Source organism: Amphiura filiformis, chromosome 16 (assembly GCF_039555335.1).
Source record: "Amphiura filiformis chromosome 16, Afil_fr2py, whole genome shotgun sequence".
In the NCBI taxonomy this organism is placed as follows: domain Eukaryota; kingdom Metazoa; phylum Echinodermata; class Ophiuroidea; order Amphilepidida; family Amphiuridae; genus Amphiura; species Amphiura filiformis.
Genome location: NC_092643.1, coordinates 41,263,054 through 41,285,374, shown reverse-complemented (window position 1 = coordinate 41,285,374; position 22,321 = coordinate 41,263,054). Strand labels below are relative to the sequence as shown.

Below are 22,321 nucleotides of genomic sequence, written 5' to 3'. Positions count from 1 at the left end.
GAACAATACAATATAGATTCTTGAGTGCTGAGCTTATTTAAGCCAGGCTATGAGCTTGGTGGTTTATTATATTTAAACATGTTAATGGTTCAATTTGACGCAATACTAGATCTAGGTCACAGTTTAAAGCTTCCGGTTGTAATTCCAAAGATGACGACATCGTGCATTGCAAAACTCGGGGAGTCCCCCGGGGGATTCCAGGCTTCATTTACATTATCGTATGGACACACAAACGCGGGGAACGGGGATTGATTTAGGAATCGCAATATACTTGAGCACGCCGATCCTCAAGAGTTCTATCGACCGTCTGAACACGACTCTCATTCTTTGATACCAATATCCTTGGTAAATTTTGCTATAGTATATCTAAATACAGGCAGATCTCTCAACCGATTTATATATAGTCATGATAGTAATAGTTGTACAAGGCTCACTCAGTCATTGAATGAGGCAATACAAACTATCGAATTTGGTGTTGAAATGAGCAAAATGTTCAAATTCTAGTGTTAAAAATTTAGGAGTGAAATTCAGTCATTTAGTGTAAGATGTTTTTTTATCAACCTTTAAAGTAATATAGTTCGCTAATGAAGGATTTTTCACAACTTTCTGCACCATTTTCAATTCCGACTACCAATTTTGTCATAAATCAACACGCGAATGTACCCACTGATAAAATGATTTTGCAAGCCACAATAGAAATATAGATTTAGTTCTGCTGGTTATAATTATTTGCCATAGAACTTAGAAGTGACGTAATTAATCGGATTAACTACATAGCAATAGATGAATAAAATTTTGAATATATCGCCCTGCACTACAATGTTCACTCGGTACTATATGCATTGAACCATAGATGTCAAAGAACAGGGATAAAGACCTGTATAGAATATCCACATTATGCTGATCGCACTATTAGAGTGCAATCTGCATGTAGTGTTGTGACTAAAGTTCCACCTGAATAGTAGTATAATTAGGGACACACAAATTAAACGGAGGGGGGGGGGTTAGAAACAAACATCTTGTTGCACTAGCCAAGGATAAAAATCTCGCTGCAAGCAGAGGGAAACAAAATCTTGCAACACCTCAAAATGTCCAAAAATCATGATGTTAGATAACTGTTAAAATAGCAGATTTCGCGCACTCATATTGCCTCCCAATCACTCGCTCACATTTGCAGTTTGCATGCTACACTGCATTGAAGGAGAAGAAAAAGATTTGACTTTAATCATGTTAATAAGCCTTTTCATGTAGAGAAACAATCTTGCAATGACCTTTCCCTAGCAACCCCCCTAAAAAAATGTGCAAAAGTTTACAAAAAGTCCCAAAATTTAAGAATTTGTGTGCGTAAAATCGGTTTTAAAAGTTTTTTGATCAAAAAAGGTCCATATTTGGGGAAGAAAGTCCACTTTTCACAAAATTTCGAGGTATCTTTTGGCTCTCACCCAAAGACCCCATTTAAAAAAGTCATATTCCAACCCAAAGCCCCCTAATTTAGACCCAATTGGTCCGTCTTTCACCCAATGACCCCATATTTTGTACATTTTGCTCTCACCGAATACCAAAAAAATCATGCTCTCACCCAATGACCCCATATTTTTGATATTTTGCTCTCACCGAATGCCCCTTACTGCGAAAGTGCCAGCCCTACACCTACATCCATTTCATATTGAAATCCCCGGCTGAAAAACTACCCCCAAACCATGGCACATCACTGCATACTTTCAACCAGGGAGCACCTCCTGAGGGTCCCGCAACTATTGGGGTGTCTTCGAAAAATTTTGCACGGAGATGTGCCATGCAGACTTTCGGATGCTGACTTTCTCTGCGTACTTTTTGCTGGGGTAATACCCATCGATATACCGATTTTCGACAAATTTGCCCTAATTGAGAACTTTTAAGGGCACTTTTTGCTCAAATGCGCTCAATTAGGCGCATTGGTCTCCACTGAAAACCCACCCATTGATATACCAAAATCGTTGAAAAGGTACCCCAAAACCGTGGCACACCCCATATGATACTTTCAACCAAGGAGACCCCCATTATTATCTTATACAAGAACATTTTGTGTCCAAATCATGAAGGCATGGGGCATGGAGCAAACTGCAACCTTTGAATTTGGATGTTTGCTCAAGTTCAAATCATATCCTTTGTTTCAAGTATAAAAACCAGCGGTGACTAGTTTTACAATCATGATTCATGATGAGAGTTGACATTTGAAGGTAATTTCATGTAATTTGCTGAGAAAATCTTGATGTATCTACATCACTATGGACCACAAGAGTCTCATCCCAATGGCATAGTCCAATAACCTCAATTTCATAATCATAGTGCAAAATTGGACCTCAAGTTGCAGAGTATGAGTTTTTGTACCCAACACTTCAAAGGATGAATGTACAAATGTATTAAGAACTGTTCCCTGATAGATGAGTATGTTGTGGATCCTAGTGCATGCAGAGGTTAATTTATTTATGATCAACCCACTTGTACAATTTACAGACCCTATATCCAATAAATGTTGCTTGCTCTCTGCTGGTTCAGAGAATTATAATAAATGATATACTGTACATATTCATACGTTCAGAGAACTTTAATATAAAAGGCCTTCATACTTTCCTGTCTTGTATTTTTAGAGTTTTAGATTTACAGTGGCTCCGGAACCGCCGGGGCCTGGGGGCCAACCCCTCAATAATTTTGGTGGGGGCCCAAGTACCCTAGAGCCCCCACCCCCAATAATCTGAGGTAAAATTCATAATTTTAGGGTAAAATTCATAAATTTTCGGGTCAAATTCATAATTTTAGGGTCAAATTCATAAATTTTCAGGTAAAATTCATAATTTTAGGGTCAGATTCATAATTTTAAGGTAAAATTCATTATTTTAGGGTATAATACAAAATGTAAGGTACAATTCATGTAAAAATGTATGCATGTCAAAAGCTTCCGCGCTTTCGCGCCTCGGAGAAGGCCACAAATGGGCCCCCCCAATATTCAAAATCTTCCGGAGCCTCTGATTTAGATTCATTGAGTAAACATTTAGAAATCAACAAAAATTTAAACTCCATATCCAAGACCAATCACTAAACATGCAACAATTACACAAAATGCAAGAATGATAAATGCAGATAACTTTATGATAAATGCAAATTATATAATGCAATAAAACACAAAGAATATTGTGAGAGATTAGTGGCATACTTAGGGGTGTAGCCATAATTTATTTAGGAGGGGTGAAGCTGATTTTGATAAGTGGACATTTCCCCAAAGTGTTCAAGTTTTTTTACCATATTAAAATCCTTTTTTTTTTACTACACTAACACTTGCAATTGGGCAAATGTTGTCTCTGTTGACCGAAAAAGCATATAGGCCTAATACCTGCTATCCCAGCAAACACAAAAACGTTTAAATAAGTTGTATTTTGGGTTTTGGTTTAGGTAAAAACGTTTTAATAACATTAAAATGTCGGGTTATATATTAAAGGTCATGAAAACGTTTTAAAACGTTTTGTATAAAAACACACTCCAACAATATTTTTTTTAATGTTTTCAATTGTAAAACTACAATGCTGGCCATGTTGGGACGGTTTTGACAGGGTTATGTAAATAAGCCCCCACTCCCCCGGTCAATGTTGAATCCTACTTTTCTGGTTACGCGCGCATAGTGGCACCCAACATTGATTGGTGGGGAAGGGGGAGGGTTGGGGTGTTAGAAAAGGGTTTAGGATTGACACTGTAGAAACCGCCACTTTATCACGTTAAAATAACGGAAATACGGCCATAATATAGTGTACGTTTTCCATAAGTGTCCCAACACATTTTGGCCGTGGTTGTAGCTTTACAAACATTTTTTGCCAAATATTTTGTCAACACTTAGGCCTAAATAACATTATGTTAAAATATTTACACCCAACAGGCACAGAAATGTTTATTCACTCATAGAAATGACTTGTTCGCCTTGTTGGCGCAATTCAAAAGGAGTAAGTTTGGACAACTCAAAAATAGTGAAAAAGTTGGCAAAACAAAATTCATTTTAGTTATCCGAACTTAAAAATGCTGAAAAAGCTCAAAAGTTCCGTCAACTAATCAACTTTGTTGGCAATGCCAACTTCTGAATTCAAGTTCAGGGAACTTAGAAAATAAACAAGGTTCAAAGAACCAATTAGTTGAGTTATTGTAACTCAACATGTAAGTTGATGTAACTCGTTCTTATTAAGTTACTGGTATTTATTGTTTTGAGTTATTTCAATTTGGTACTTTGTTACTTAATTCACGTAATTGGATCATTTCTGCACAATTAGTAGTATTCAAATATTTATTTTTGTAATCAGTGCAAAATTTGGTATACTATAGCACACCTCTAGAAAATTATGCTAACCTAGGCTAGTTTCATTTTCTGAGTTGTAACAACTCAATAAAGTAAGTGCAAATGAGTGCGACCAACATAATGATATCGAGTCAGCGTTACTCAAAATTGTACGCGTTGGCATTACTCGGAAAGTTGACGCAACGACTTACATCAACTAACTGAGTAATAATGCCAACGAACAATTTCTATGAGTGTACACGCTCGTATCTTTCGACAGCCATACTGATTTATTAACAAATTACACACTATAAAAGATGGCTGATTTTAAGATGTAAATTTTTAAACACCAAAAAAGGACAAAACAAAACAAAACGAACACAAACAATGACACAGACAAAAGGACAAGTTTCCCATGTTATTTTCATCAGGTGCAGAATGAGAAAAAAAAAATAGTTAAAAAAAGGAAATGCAAATAAAAACAGATTGGCAGGCAAAGTGACTTCAAACATAAATTTCTTGAAATGTTTGCCCAATTTACCTTTTACCTTCGGCAAGCCTATATTCTGTATTTAGTTTCATTCTCCCAAAGTTCATAAAAGCTTGGAAACTGGGAGGAGTCTTTTGAAATTTACATCTATGAATATAAAACTTCAAACATAATACAAGAAAGTTGATTACAATTCTGTGCTCAGAGTCATATACATTAATCCCAAACATTTTTGGCAGTTATAGATTGTAATAATCACCAGTTTTGCTTTCAATAAATTGGTTCCACAAGCATTTGATTTTTTTTCACAATCACAAAAAAAAAATGCACCAAGGATTCCTCAGAATTATTACAAAACCACAAAATGGGGACCGATTCTACCAATTTTATGAAGTAACTTGTTTGTGCAAATTGCTCTCTGAAACACTTTAAAGTAAAAAGCCATAAGTTGAGTTTCAATACTGCAAGAAAAGTTATTATTATGTACTTCATTCCAATCCGTATCCTGATCCATATTTAGAGCATCAATCCAAAAGCTCTCAGTTTTGGCAGGTCCATTATGTGTTTTCAAAATAGTGTATGAATACTTTGCCATTTTCAAACAAGCTTCCAACAATCTTATCAAAAATACTTTCCTGAACATTAGGGGGGGGGGGGTTATAAAGCCAGTCAATCGAAATTCCTTTCATAAGATAATTGTACTTTCTTCTGTCTTTAATATAGAGATATCAAATTCAAGAACAAGATCTTCAAAAGATTTACTAAAATTACACCCTCTATTAAGATCCTCGAGGGTATGTGTATACCACGATCAAACCAATATTGATAAAAGAAGAATTTTGTTGGTTTTCAAACGAATATTGCAATTCCACCAATTACGGTAGATAGTATAAATTATTCCATCCTGTGGGTTAAAAGGCTATTATTATTGCTATAACAATAATTCAGGTGGTTCCATCAACTGATTAATGGATTATTATATATTTTTAGTGATTTATTTCACAAACGTAACCACTGTAATTAAGAAGCTAAATGAGGCTTAAAGATATACTTGAAAAGTAGTGATTGGAGTAACCATGTCGAGGTTTGTTTGTTGTTAAATGCGACTGGCAACCCATCTATGTGTATCAGCTAGGTAACTTCTGTTAGCTGATGCCTAATTTTGTCTGAACAATGTGACGCTTGATTTAGAGACGCGTCGACATGTTAAAATTTGTTGAATTTATAGCCATCACATGCGCATAATAATTGACTATTATTATTGTTTCAAGACATAATCGCCCGGGGGGGCACTTCAATTTGAAATGGATATAGGTGTAGGGCTGGCGCTTTCGCACTAAGGGGCATTCGGTGAGAGCAAAATGTAAAAAATATGGGGTCATTGGGTGAGAGCATGATTTCTGGCATTCGGTGAGAGCAAAATGTAAAAAATATGGGGTCATTGGGTGAGAACATGACCTTTTTTAAATGGAATCTTTGGGTGAGCGCCGAAACAGCGCCACAGAAACCTCGAAAATCGAATTTCTAGTTCTAAATGGCTTCAAATTTCTTTGTTTTTTCAGAGAAGTGACAAAATCAGTGATAAATGAAAGTTGCTGTTAAAATTGAACTTGTAAGGGTCTTTGGGTGACAGATGAAATGGAAAAATAGGGGGTCTTCGGGTGACAGAACATGTGTTCGTAGGGTCTTTGGGTGACAGCGACGCTGAAAAAGGGTCTTAACAGCCCTACATACGCGTCACCTCCAAAGTTGAGTGCCCCCGGCATAATCGCAACAAATTATGACCCTAGCAATGTTATTCGCGCATTAACAACGAAACAAACTAATTTGTTAATGGAGCAAACACAAAACGTTTTAAAAACGTTTTTAATAAGTTATATTTTGGCTTTTGGTTTACATAAAACGTTTTAATAACATTAAAATGTCGGGTTATATAAAGGTCATGAAAACGTTTTAAAACGTTTTGTATGAAAACACACTACAACAATATTTTTAAAATGTTTTCAAAATGTTATTGTAAACTATTTTTGCAAACATTTTTTGCCAAATATTTTGTCAACACTTAAATAACATTATGTTAAAATATTTGCACTCAGCAAACACAGAAATGTTCTTAAAATGTTCTTTTCAAAACGTTTTAATAACATTTAAATGTCGGGTTATATAAAGGTTATGAAAACGTTTTTAAAACGTTATTACAAATATTTTGGGCAAACATTTTTCGCAAAATATTTTTTCAACCCACAATAACATTCTGTTTAGAATGTTTTGTATCAAGTTAAAAAAATGTTTTTGAAATGTTATTAAAACGTTTTATACCCTTTATATAACCCGACATTTAAACGTTTTCTCTAAAACATTTTTTGTTTGCTGAGCAGTAGATTATCAAAAAATGATTTTTAATGTTATGAAAACGTTTTATACCCTTAATATACCCTTTATATAACCCGACATTTAAACGTTTTCTGACAACCTTTTATAACCTTTTGCGAATGATGTCGAAAACGTTTTGTGTTTGCTGGGATGTTTTGTTGCAACTAATTTGGAACTCTTTGTATTGTAACATTTCACAATTTTTCAACTATAATGCTGCTATAGTACCCATGTAGAACATTGTTGATCCGGGGGGAGCACGTCAATATAAATGAATAAATAAATAGGCCTATCGATCGTGAAGAAATTTCATCATTACTCATATTTGTCAAGTGAGATCCATTGCCGAGTTTTATGCAAATTGTGTGTAACAAACCCTAGTAAATTAGCTCATATCTGCTATAGTACCCATGTAGAACATTGTAGATTTTACCTCTACCCCTCCCCCTCCCCCCCCCGGAGGGGGAGGGGCACGTCAATATGAAATGGATATAGGTGTACAGCTGATAGTAAGGGGCATTCGGTGAGAGCAATTTCTAAAACATGGGGTCATTTAGGTGAGAGCATGGTTTTTGGGATACGATGACAGCAAAATGTACAAAATATGCCGGGGGTCGTTGGGTGAGAATATTTTTTTAAATGAACCTTTGGCATTGTTTGGGTGAGAGCCGAAATAGTGCCACAGAAACCTTGAACATTTAACTAATTTTGTTCTAAATGGCTTCAAATTATTTATTTTTTTCAAATTTCTTTGTTTTTTTTCAAAATAAGTTACAAAATCAATGATAAATGAAAGTTGCTGTTCAAATTGAAAAATAAGGGTCTTTGGGTGACAGGTCAAATGGAAAAATAGGGGGTGTGACAGAATATGTGTTCGTAAACAAATAGGAGGTCTTTGGGTGACAGCGACGCTGAAAGGGGGAGGGGGTCTTTATAGCCCTACATACGCGCACCTCCAAAGTGGGAGTGCCCCCAACCTCACCGTTTACAAGCAAAAACCAGACTCTCCTCTTTCCATACACACCAACGTTGTTCGACCGTTGCCGGTTATTCGTTAACTAAAGGGCTGTGCAATAATTATGAGCATGGGGAGGGTATAAGTGGGGGGGCAGAAATTATTGGCGAGCCAAAAGTGTGGGGGGGCAAGCAATATTTGGCAAGCCGAGAGGGGGGGGTGAGTGATTTTGGTACACATTCTTGGGGCGCCTTTAAAAAAGGCTTAGGAAAACCGTTCGGAAACGCTTAAATCGATTCTTCAACTTTATTTTCCAAAATCAAACAAACAGACAAATACTTATTAGATACATTATTACAAAAATAGATTAAACGAAACGATTATGGAGGGAAATGATCATAAGGCCAATAAGGCCAGAATTGATCACCCCCTTTTATAAGACAGAAAAGAAAAGAAAAATGAGAGACTATCACATAAGATACATAAAACTTAAAAACTTGCTCCGAGAATTAAATGTATGATGAGGAAAGATGCAATTTGTATTTTTTTTGAAAGTTTTTCAATGATTTAGCTTCTTTGACATTTTTGTTTACGGAGTTCCACAGGATTGGGCCTGTGGTTCTGACTACTTCATCAGTAAAAATCTTTTTTATTTCTTGTTTGATTATAATTGTTGCTGTTTCTTGTGTGATAGTTGTGGATATCAGAACGTTTTGTAAAGAAGTTGTGAAACGAGTTTGGTAATTGATTAAGACATTATTTTGTACATAAATACACCTAATTCTAATTTGTAAGTTTCAAATACGTTTTCGCAACATGTATATAGACCATTTAACATGTTTAAGGTTTGCAAATTAGGATTCCAAAAAATTGGCATGTGCAGGGGGGGGGGGCAAAGATTTTTTGGCGGGCCGAGATGGGGGGGAGGGGCAAGCGATTTTTGGCGGGCCGAGAGGGGGTGGGCAAGCGATTTTGGGCGAGCCGTTTGGAAATTTTATCCCCAGGGATATCATAATTATTGCACAGCCCCTAAAGCTCTTTTCCCACCGTCCCGCTTATATATATAGCTATAAACGAATAGTAACTTTTACACTCGACACAAGGGTTTATTTCATCAATTAAAATTAAATTAAATTAATTATAACATTATCATTCTCTCATCAAATTTGGATCCGTCAATTCATCATGAGATTTGGATAGAATTGGGTTTGAGAAGTAACACATACTGGTGTATTCATATGTCAAAATTTCCGATTGTGCTGTGGAAAGTTGAAAACAATTGTTGATCATACCAGGAAAGTTGAAAAAGAAAGTTTCAACTTTCCTGATCATACAATATACATGAGTCACAGTAATTCGAATTATTCATAAAATCCCTTTTCGCGGAGGAGCACCGTTTTTGAGAGGAGCTAAGATGATTGCGCATGCATGCATGACTGAATGTAATGAATTTGAGGAGAAGAGATTTCATTCAAAGACGTCTAGGAATCGTGGGCAACGTATTAATTTAAAATATAATTATCCAAATCTGATTAATATAATGACATCAGGCATGATTCAGCAGATTGAATAATTAAAGGATCCGTTTATTATTCCAACTGGAGGGGCCAGGAGCAGACAGCAAGTCTTCAAAGGAAATGCATACTTCCCCACCCCTTTCAAAGATGAGGAAAACATTATGACCCCAAGCTTCACAAAAACAAAATTAACAAAATAATAAAATACATGTAAATTCAAAAAGACATATTTAAGTGCAAAATCCAGTGTTGGGGTCTATAAACTCCACCTTTCTTGAGTCCGAGCCTAACTTGAATCCAAGTCTGCAATAGAGTCGTACCACCACGGTCTAAAATCAATCATTAGCACCAACGTGTGTTAAGGGTGTTTTGGGGTACGTTTTATCAAAACACGTCCCGTTTTAGGGTGTTTTTTTTTTATATTGACATGAACATACCGTAGTTAAGAGCGAGGTTTAATTATTATGACGTTGACAGAAAAAAATTGCCAACCTAATTTGCAACTATAACAAATGAGCAGTTTCATAATTTGAAAGTTCAATCATGCAATGAAGCAAGACCTGGGGAACGTACACTGTGATCCGTCGTAAGACCTCTCAATTATTATGAATCCGCTGTCACCCAAAGAATCCATGTTTATTTTATTATTATTTTTCTTTTGGCAATTTGAACTTTAAAAGTCCACATTTTTCCCAACCATCAACCAATGATTTTATGTGATGAGTGGGTCTTTTTGTTAAAAATAATCAAATGTTGACCATAATATTGTTTTACTGGGGAAAATATCCCCATCCCTCATGTTCATGTTCATATAATTATGCTCACATGTTTCCTGTAGTATTTGTCACTGAAAGGTCCAAAAGGTGTGATATAGGCCTACATGGGTTTCAAATATGTAAGTGTTCTATAGGCATGATAGGTGTTCTAGGTGTGATGATGCATCCGAAGATGTTCAGGAGTACTCTAAGTTAACTTGTAGAATCGGAGTCTCCACGTCAGTCAGCTTCAGTCCGAACAGTCCGAACCACAGTCAGTCCGATTTGTTTAGGATTAGGGTTAAGGTTAGGGTTGGGGTTGGGGTTAGGGTTAGGGTTGGGCCTAAAAATTAGGACTGACGGTGGTTCGGACTGACAGTATTTTGGATTGACGGGGCGTACCCGTAGAATCCTGCATGTAGGCCTATTATATTATACGCAGCCACCACTTTTCTAGAAACCGACGCAAATAGGGTTCACCATATTCCAATGGTACCACTGTGCATTTCCTATTAATTTCAATGGTTCAAGCAAAGAGTTAAAGTATCAGCTACACTCAACTTCGACTTTGGAATCCAAGTCTATAGTCCAAGTTCGACTCCAGTTGTGTCCGAGTCTAAGCCGAGTTGAAGGTCAGGGTTTCGATTCCTACAACACGTACCAAACCAGGGGCACCTATCTTTAAAGGTGCCTGTCAATAGGTCCCCCTTTTTAAAGACGAATGTATCCGACGAACCCTTTTAAAAATCACACCCGATGACCCCTTTTTAAAGTGCGGCAACCCAAAAATATTATTTTGCTCCATTTTTTTTTCAAATTGTCTACCCGATGACCCCTTTTTATTTAAAATGTTATACCCAATGACCCACTTTTTTCAAAATATTATACCCAATGACCCCTGTTTTCATTTTGTTTGTACCCAATGATTCCCTTTTTTCATAATAACGTTTTGTATCGCGATACTTCGCAACGCCGCGCCGGTATCCGTATAGGCACACATAACCGTCACTACTTAAGTTGAGTGCCTCGTCCCGGCCAAAACCATAGGACCCCTTTCAAGAAAAGTGAACATGAGCCTCCTTTCAATTACTAAAAAAACAGATCCTTTTAAATGTAGGTGATTAGATAGATGTAACTCGCTCTATGACTTGCTATAAACTCTCGTCCGAAAAGTGTTAAAAAGGGTGCTATTTTCACCACATGACGTTTTGTTGTTGTTGCTGTTGGTGTTGCTGTTGTTTTAATTTAAATGGGTGCATTTTAGCAAGATTCCCTAGATATTTAAGTATGGTAATTTTCCGTGTGACTTTAAGACAAATTAAAACAGTGCCTTCTTGAAAGAAAATGTGTATTTTCCTGTTTTCAGTTTTTTGTTGTTTTTTTGCAGCAGGACCTTAATTATTTTGGTTAATTTAAAAAACAGCTTAGGATATCAAATCAACATCTTCCCATCTTACATATCGTTATGAATTCGGCAGAGTGACGAATCGAGCATTTTGAACAAATTGAGTTTATTGTATGCTTGTGATTTATGTTTCATCAGGCGATCTTTAATGTCCACCAAAATTAATGATAAATCTTACTTTTCGACGTATATTGAAATTGTGATTTGGACGAATCACGCTATATAAGTGCGATTAATGAATTTGACCAAAAGACGAAATCGTGTACTTAGCTGTACTTGATCTATTGTATAGTATAGCTGGAATCTCCGAATTTTCTATATTACATGTCATACTGTTATATTTATTTGATATAATTATAATGGGTAGCTTCAGGTCCGAGCCGCGTAATTTTTCTGCAACCATAACGGGACGCAAAATTGTATTAAATCCTAACCCTAACCCTAACACTTACCCTAACCCTAACAATTACCCTAACCCTTTCCTGTGGAGTCATATTGGGTGAGAACATGACATTTTTTTTCGGCCTATACACAAAATATATGCTAATATTGTTATTTCTACTCTAAAATCATTGATTTTCACTAAATATTACAGGGATGACTAATAAAAAAAACTTATACACCAAGAAGTTTAGAATCTATATCCTTAGGACAACCAACCAGTACGCCTAATGTTTACATAAAAGCCCCAAATCAAGGATGAGTCCTATAGTTTTACCATAGTTGAATGCGAATTCGTCCCGTATAGGCCTATATGTTGACATTTTTGGATTTAGCATAAAAGGCAAATGGGTGTAAATAAATATACCTGTTTTGAGGGATATAATGATTGTTTTAGAACATGCAAATAATTTGTGCACATTCATTTCTATAATATATACATTTCAAATGAGTGCCCACAAAAATGTTCTCAATTAGTAGAATGACCAATGGAATATCAAGATTTCCAAACGCCTGCCTATGCCTGCCATCCTTCCTTCGCGTACAAACGCTATCGGGGATGTGCCGCCCAAATGGGTAGGTTTTCCACAAAAATCCTTAAAAATACATGTGTCTCCTTTTTAAATTTTCAGTGGCGTAGATTTCTTAATCTTGAAGTATAGTGAATCCAGCACCAGAATAGGCCCTAAGTTCATTGTACAAATGCGCGCGATTTGCATTTTTGAAGCTAAACTGATGAAAATGGTGCAAAAGAGTAATAAATTTCCGCGAAGCACGAAAAAATTTGCACTTTTGGAGCTAAAATCCGGGGGGGGGGGCACTCAACTTTAGAAGTGACGGGTATGTGCATACCGGCGTCGCGAAGTAGGGGTCTATCGGGTATACAAAGCGTTATTTTCAAAAAGGGGGTCATTGGGTACAATTAAAAAGGGGTCATTGGGTATAATTTTTTTGAAAGAAGGGGGTCATTTAGTATAAGATTTCAAAAAGGGTCATCGGGTAGGAAATTGTGAAAAAATGGAGCAAAATTTTAAAAGCTTCGGGATAAAAGTTTTGGCATTTTGATGATGCTATTCTAGAAAATCTAGAAAAAAGTGGGTCATTGGGTAGCCGCAACCAAAAAAAAGGGGTCATTGGGTAGCCGCAACTAAAAAAAGGGGGTCATCGGGTATGACTTTTAAAAAAGGGGTCATCGGGTATAGTCAAAAGAGGGGGCCTATTGACCGGCACATACCGTCACTTCCAAAGTTGAGTCCCCCCCCCCCGGTAAATTTGGTCAGAAACCCACATACAGGCGTCAACATGGGGGGTGATTGTATGGACCTACACCCCCACCCCGGATCTACGCCTATGGGGCTATGTGTGAAAAACATGTTACTTTTACTATTTTCAAGCTCAAACTTGTCCTTATTTTCTGAAAATCATTAGATATGGGTCCCTATTTTCGGTAAAATTACCCTTGGAAATGGGTAAGGGTTCGAGAGCTCAAGCCACACACCCCCGTCGAAAAATAATCCGTACAAATAAGTACCAAGTGAGAACATGAATTTTTCAAAATACGGGTCTTTGGATGATAGTCAAAATCAGACCAACGGACATGACGGAAGCCTCAAATAGGCCTATGAGAACTAGCCCCCTTCACACATCGCGACGCCTCTCGAACAGCGAGCGAAGCGAGCTGTGAGCGTCTAGCCCCGTTCACAAATCGCGATGCCTCTCTCCCTTGTCGCGACAAGGGCGCAAATCTGTTTTTGAAAGTAAGGGGGACACTATGACAATTATTATAATCACTGATGTCTCAGAAGTGAGAATATTTTGCAAAATGAAGACCAAATTGAAGCCATTTGTTGGACCATTTTCATGATTTTGGCACTGTAAATTGTTAGTTTGAAAAGTCTAACATTTGTTTCGTGGACACATCTTCACTATTATTGTACTGTGATGAATTATTGCTTTTAAGAACATTTGCCGGATGTCCAAAGCAGAAGCGAAAAGGACAACTTCTTTATGCATAATTATGCAAGGGGTGTCTGAGGGGGTATGAAGGCCTAATAGAAGCCATTTGGTGTTCGATTTTGACACTATCATTGTCTAAAATAATTAGTTAGAAAAAGTTAGGAATCCGGAAATGTGTAAAAATGAAGGCCCAATTGAAGCCATTTGTAGACCGCTTAATAATTGTTTATGTTGACGTTGGAAAATTTTGCTGAAGTAATAGAGGTTATCCATGTTCTATAAGCTGCATATCCTATCAGCGACTGCTATACCTTGTTTAGGACTTTCAAAAGAAGTACCTGCATGTGCAACCATCACTGTTTCAAAATAGCCCGCCAAAGTCATGCAGGTAACTCAGAGGTCATGCATTGAATTGGTTTGAATGAGGAATACTACGGGAACCAGCGCCTTTTGTTAGAAGTCACACATGAGTAAAGTGGATAACCTCTATTTGGTGCATTATTTTTATACTATCATGGCTTTAAATCAAAAAGGTCCCGAACCCAATTTGCAACATTTTGCTTGAAATTTGAGATTCGCAATTACTAAAGCATGCATGGATTGATGTTGAAGTCATCATTGAGTCCGTTTGGTGACAACATGTGACGGGCCCTGGATATCGACGACCCACAGTAATTTTTACAGGTTTATGGGCCGAGGACCTGCCTTCAAGCAATGTCTAAATAATCACAGGCCTGTATATTCTTACAATCGACCCGACTGTGCGGTTGTTTAGGCATGGGCAGTGATGGACCTTCTCAATTATATATAACGGGCAATATAACTTTTCTCTTCTCTTTTACACAGCCGTGACGTTAGTCACGGCTGTGTCTTTTTCTTACAGGTTCTTTCTTCTTTCTTCTTTCTTCTTTCTTCTTTCTTCTGCCGACCACTTTATTTGCTCTAGCACTTACATGCTTACACCGATTTTGACCTAACTTGGTCACAACTATCATTGACCATGCCCCAACATGTCATATCAAACTTGTGGGGTCAAAGGTCACGCAGGGGTCATAGGGGTCAAAAACGTTATTTCAACTCAAAATGCTTCTTCTCTCACAGATTACGCAGGACAGTGACACCACTTGCACACATGCATTGTTATTACCCAGTGTCTATGGGGTCCTCACAGATTTGGGGTCAAAGGTCATTAAGGAGTCACTTCCGGTATAAAAACGAAAAACCTTCAAAAAATTTTATTTGCTAAGAAAAACATAAGACAGTAACGGTATGTTCACACATAAATTGTGGTTACCCTGTGTATATGTGGTATTTTTTATTTAGGGTCAAAGGTCATTAAGGGGCTACTTCGGGTATAAAACGAAATACCCTTAAATTGCTTCTTCTCCCACAAATTACGTAGGAAAGTGACGCCACTTGCACACATGCATTGTTATTACCCAGTGTCTATGGGGTCCTCACAGATTTGGGGTCAAAGGTCATTATGTGGTCACTTCCGGTATAAAACGAAATACATTCAAAAAATTTTATTAGCTAAGAAAAACGTAGGACAGTAACGGTATGTTCACACATGAATTGGGGTTACCCAATTCATATGTGGTATTTTATTACTTGGGGTCAAAGGTCATTAAGGGGTCACTTCCGGTCTGAGACGAAAAACCTTCAAAATGCACCTTCTGCCACAAATAACAGCAAAGTGGTGCCACGTACACCCATGCATTGACATTAGCCAATGTCTATGGGTGTTTTCATAAATTTTGGGGTCAAAGGTCATTAAGGGGTCACCACACGGCTGTGTTCGTGGGTTAGACCACAGCTAAGTCTAGTTTCCTTTCTCTTCTCTTTTCTCTCTTTCTCTTCTCTCCCTCCCCTTTTTTTTTTTGGCGGGGGGTGACGACAAAATGTGGGGGGGGGCATTTGATATTGTGTCCCCCCACAGTGGCGTACCGTGGGTCATCCGATGGGGGGGGGGGGCCACCATGTTTGGGGGGGGGGGGGCCCCGGGTCTGATGGGGGGCACAAGCCGTTTTTTTGCAATTTTCCTATGGGATTTATTAAATTTTGCAATCGATTGAGGAGCACGTGCCTCCCCACCCGTGCCCCTATGACGCTACCCCCACTGCCCCCCACACTTTGAAAAGTGAGGGGGCCGCGGACGTGTCCCCCTGTCCCCACCCGATTTACACCCTTGCCTCTCGAACAGCGAGTGAAACGAGCACCGAGCGTAGCGAGCATCATACTAAGGGGCTGTGCAATAATTATGAGCCCGGGGGGGGGTAACATTTCCAAAAATCGCTTGCCACCCCTCTCGGCCCGCCAAAAATTGCTTGCCCCCCCCTCTCGGTCCGCCAAAAATTCTTTGCCCCCCTCTCTTGCACATGCCAAATTTTTGGGATCCCAATTTCCAAACTTTAAATGCTCTATATAGCCTACATGTTGCGAGCGCAGCGAGCAGGAAAATTTGCATATTTAAGCGTTTCCGTACCGTTTTCCTAAGCCTTTTAAGCGCGTTTTATTTAAAAGGCGCCCCATGAATGTGTGCCAAAAATCGCTTGCCCCCCCCCTCTCGGCTTGACAAAATTGCTTGCCCCCCCCCTTTCGGCTCGCCAAAACATGTCTAGCCCCCCCCCCCCATGGGACCCCCCCCGAGGGCTCATAATTATTGCACAGCCCCTAAGGTATCAGAGTACAGCACAGAGCCTGTGCTTAATCATAGTACCTTACCGGTAGGCCTACCTTAAACAAATTTTGAAAGCAGTGCTGAATGAAAGTTGCTGTTAAGAGACCGGTCACAAACACTTGTTTGGGGGATGCCAAAAAGGGGAGCTAAACTTTTGACCCTCCTAAGGGCGCCTTGAAAAAATGTCCACAAATTTTCCTGGGAAAATTGAATTTATATGCTTTTCTATGGGGTTGACCCATAATTTTCATGTCAAAAAGGGGGGGCCCTGATATGTTTGAGACCTGTAAAGGGGATGGGGGGTGCCGAAAATATTTTGCATCAGGCCCCAACTAAAAAGTGTTTGTGAACGGTCCCTAATGAAAGTTGAAAAAGGATACACATATCCTACATATCCTGTTATTTCTTTTGTTTAGGCGTGATTTAATGGCAATGTATGAAAATTGTTCTGTGCAAATATGTTGTTTGTTCATGGAAGTTCCAGTCATCCATAGAAAAATTGAAATAAAGCGACCAATGTTCATGGTTCTCTCAAACTATCAATTGTAAACCTTGACTTTCCAATGACACATGTATCACCAGGCCATTGTACAAATTCGTACTTGAATTCGGTCTTCAACCCCTCGTTGCAATGATTTATCTGTTCATTTATAGGCGACGAAAAAAAAATCCTGTTCTACGGGCCCGACCGATCCAGAATGTGGGCATGTGGGTTTTGGAGAATTATTTATATATTTTGTTAAAATCATGTAAAATCAGCCGTTTTGGGCCCAAATTGATTAATTTTGGCTGAACATTTTTGAGAAAATATGTTTGCAAAAAAATCTGCAGATTTTTGTTCAGATTTTGGTGAAATTTTAGTGTAATTTTAGACTCCAGAAAAAAATACTTGAAAATTTCGTTCGCCCGTAGAACATGGTTTTTTTTTCGTCGCCTTGGTATATACATTATTTTACGAATTTCTTTTTATTTCTTCAGCTTTAAATACATGTGTATTATGGTCTTTGCACAAACATTATTTTGATATAGGCCTAGTCTTCTAAAATATAGCTAGCTGTTTCAATTGTGGTTTAACTAAGCAGCTCGTTAAACTACCGGATAGCAACGTTTGCGCAGTATTTTTGTGAGACTTGAGAGCACATCAGACATACTGATTAATTAATACCATTAATTGCGTTTGTTTCGATTTATGATAAATTTATATGGTAAATAAACTGAAACTGATACTAAATTGCATTCTAAATCCAAGGAATGTCCCTCTATTCAAACAATTTTGATTTTTTTGAAATTCGCGATATAATAAACATTTTAAGGCAAATTATTATAGAAATGATATGTACTAAAAGTGTATGATTTGATATTAGGGGGGCATTCCCCATATTCAGAATGGAGGCATTTTGAGAGGGAAGGATCGAAGGTAGTGGTCATTCATCCATGCAACAAACAAACAAAACATTCACATCTAGCGGTCAATTCTATCATATAAATACAAATATTTTACAAATGTATCTGTTCCATAATTATATGTTACTTAGGAGTAAGCAGCCATAAACTTAAATGGGTTTTCAGCACCTTCTAAATCAAATTTAATTTTAAGGTCATGCCTACCATCATGACCATCATGGTATTGTCCTGTTTGTCCATATGGTGTCTCTTTATAATTCAAGGTTTTTGTTTGTTTGTTTCGTCATAAATTCTAAATTCTTTACCTTTAAAATAATACATTTGATCATTAACCCATTGCAATATCAACACAACACAGCTGTAATCATGCCAATAAGTTCATATTGGTGCAAAAATTACACATTATTTTAATAAGTAGAATATGATGATTACTTTTTATAAAAATGGATTAAGTAGTTGCCCAATCTATATGTTTTTAACTGCAATTGGTTCGAAACCAGTAACAGGTGCACCGAAAAAAAGGGGGTCGAGGGTTAGGACTATATGTTAAGATTCCACTGAATGTTTACAAAGGCATGGAATCGATGACTCTGGATGACTTGTAATTTTTGTAATGATCATGGTTTGGGTCGAGGTTTTAGGCCTCAGAGTAATCCGTTCCAAGATCCAAAGTAGCCCCTAGCCGTTTTCATCATAAGATGTCCTCTATCTACTGCAAGAATAAACTTATTCTTGAAGGAGAAATACTAGTACCGTACATCTTCACTGAGATACAAAATATACTAATATAACCCAAATTGCATTTTAAATCAAAAGCATGATCTGATTTATAGCAAAGAATAAGTCTACTTTGCCGTTATTTTTTTGTTATCAAAGCATTGGAATTGATGCAATGCTATTACTAGTGTTATTTATAGTAGCAAATTAACTTTAAGAGAACTAGCGAAGGTCAATTTTACGCTCATGTCCATTTGGCATTCAATTTCATGCTTAAGGCCTATTCAGTGATTTGCTCATCCGGACAATAGTAAAAGTCATCAAAATTCAGATTTTGGTACCTTTGTCATTGTCATAGATGTGCTAGCCTGTTAGTGGTTCAGCCGAAAGCTGTATATTCCCGGTGTATATTTAAGACAAAATAAGACATTTTACATGAACATGATAATTTGTATACTGACAGTACATAAATTAGCTACATGTATTTGAATGGGGCTTCAACTTTATCAATACTGATGTTTTCTTCGTTTTTTGCCAAATTTTTCATTTCAAAAATACCAAATGACATTTGAATGACTTATTCCTCATTTTTAAGCAATTTATAAGCAATTTTAATTTTTTTACACTTGCGCTGGAATCACTGAACATGCTGAATGGGTCTTTGATATGCCCTGTTCATGTGCGTCCATGATATTTGCTATTTATATGTGTCCCTGGTATGCGTCAAAATTGTAACAAACGAGCAACAAACATTTGAGGAAGTTTTCATGGAAATACCTGCAATAGAAATGACTAAGACTTGTATATAAACCATCACAGCAGGGTTTAACGTTACTTGCATGATATGAATCATAATGAAACAAAAGCAATTGACTAAGAACATTCACTCATTAAAAGCAATTGTTCTGCAATCCTTTCTCGACAAATTAATCGTTTATGATAATGTATAGTAAATTGAAGAAAACTCATTATTTTCATTCAGAATGTTATGATGCGCGAATGATCACATTTTATTATTTTATCAAAATGAGCTAGCGCCCACGTATTACTATTTCAAAAGAAGACTGAAATCGGGTGTAATTTAAATCCGTAAATTTTATGCAGACTGTACTGACTTTCCAACATGCATTATTAAAACATCAATTAATCATGTTAAAAGGAGAGCATAAAATCATTGGAAAGGAGAGCAGTAGCAGTTGGCGCTAACATTAAATTGCCAATAGGACTGCCAAAGCTATAAAGAAAGACCTGCATGTATGAAGACCATTGTTTTGGATTTAATACCAATAATCATCATATTAATAGATTTTCTTCCGAGTTTACACAAAATCCAGTCCCGGATACCGCTGATAGTGGAAAACAGAGTGGCTAAACTAATAAATGCTTATCATAAAATGACCGAGGGCAGCAGGCATATTCAACCCAATTAACTAATACCCAATTTATATTTTGATTGACAGCATGATAATTCGCTACCGTTCGCTACCATTTCTCTATCACTGCTAATAAAAAGTCACATAATGCAAAAATGATTATATTTTTCATGGGTTGAAAATTCACCCCCTAATTTCATGCCCACGAGTCCTTGATAGAGGATTTCATGGCATGTTCATGCCAAATACAAAACAAAAGATTTAGAATGTCTTGCCATGTTCATGCCAAGAACATGCCATGTTCATGGCATGATTTGCATAGCAACCAGTAGCGAATTTTGGGAATACCCATGAATTTTTTTTGCCTGGGTAATGATTTGTTAATCAAAACTCATTTTTGCAATAGATTTTAGATTTTCAATGATTTTTTCTGGAAAGGTGGACTTAATTTGTCCACAACGAGAACGAAAGTGTCGAGTGTTATGTTAGAAGCAGGAGAAGTAGAAAGGGAAATCAACAATGAGAATTGAACCATTCAGAAAAGCAGCAAGGGCATATAACCTATAATGTTAAATTTTTGAACAAATTATTTGTTAATTTTTCACGTACCTGAACATGTTCATGTTGCATATCGTAATAGCTGGAAAATCGAGTTCGTCTTTTTCCTCATAAGTCAATTTTGTACTTGTTGGTCGACGCATAAACTTTTCCGTGGATCTCACTATCTGATACATTAAGCCAGACAATGCAAGCAGCACAACCAGTAGCCATATTAATCTGAAATAGTCGTATTTCATACATTAATTTCATATGAAAAGGTTCGGCTTCAAGACGATTCTCTTATAAATGCATCTACGCACAGTTTCCACCTCGATACACCCGAATACACAGATATTTTCAAGCATAGCGAGTCTAGGCTCTACGCAGTCTGTGTTTAAACTACACGGTTGAGTGCATAGCATCATAAGAGCTGTGTGAGATCTAGTGGAAAAAAGGCATCTGTGATTGGTTTTTGTCAAAACCTTAAGTGTTTCCTTCATCCAATCAGAATTTTTTTATATCGAACGAAAGCTAACACTTCCCCCTAAAAACACTTTTTTCATTACGTCAGCAGATAACGCAATTCAATGTTTGTAGCAAGGCGAATGTGGTAAATCTGTTGAAAACGACCTATCCAAGCACAATTTTTGACCAAAATGTAGGTTTTAAAAGTCAAATCCTCAAGTGTACCTTCGGTTGTAAATTCAATGAACTCTGACTTAACTAAAGAGCGCTTACAAATTGATATGAAGCAAATACACACACAAAAAAAGAATAATTACGTTCCAATAATATGGACTTCCATAAAAACACGTTAGCGTTATAACTATAAACCAAAATGGACACGGGACTTCTTACCTTCTCCGCGCACTGCTGTTTTCTGCTACGTGTTTCAGTCCAGAGAAACTTGTTTCCGCAGAATATCTCACAAAAAGAGAATTGTCTACTTTTTCCATCTCGTCGTTTTGCTTTTCAACTACCACTGTCATTGTCATGTAGATTTTATTTTTTCCCGTTCCACGTAAGATATTTTTATTTCTCCAAAATGGTTAAACTGTGATAATGGTGGATACACACATTCCAATTTACTGGATATGTATTTAATGTAACGTAACGTTGATAGTGGTATAACGCTTTATGGCCCGTTCAATATTAATTGGGGGGGGGGGGGTTGGGGATCTGATAGAGGAATCCTAAAAATTTAATAATAATAATAATAATAATAATAATAATAATAATAATAATAATAATAATAATAATAATAATAATAATAATAATAATAATAATAATAATAATTATAATAAACGGTCGGGGTTGCACTCGGGATTCAGTGGTACAAGGCGAGGAAACAACCGCTGCGCCAACTCGGTCTTCCCATTAATGTTAAGTTTAAAATTGAGCAAATTAGGAAAAAAAGG

The 22,321-nt window shown here is 37.1% G+C and overlaps 1 protein-coding gene across 1 annotated transcript in view; it reads right to left on the bottom strand.

Moving 5' to 3' along the window:
• LOC140136410 (acid-sensing ion channel 1A-like) overlaps positions 1 to 21,981 on the bottom strand; it is a 35,072-nt gene extending 13,091 nt beyond the window's left edge. Inside the window, exons 1-2 of the mRNA XM_072158135.1 lie at positions 21,762 to 21,981; positions 20,973 to 21,140 (exon numbers count right to left, since the gene is read on the bottom strand). Of these exons, the coding sequence (XP_072014236.1) occupies positions 20,973 to 21,140; positions 21,762 to 21,898 (305 nt within the window). The 5' untranslated portion in view covers positions 21,899 to 21,981. The remainder of the gene's footprint in view (positions 1 to 20,972; positions 21,141 to 21,761) is intronic.
• Positions 21,982 to 22,321: the final 340 nt, after the last annotated feature.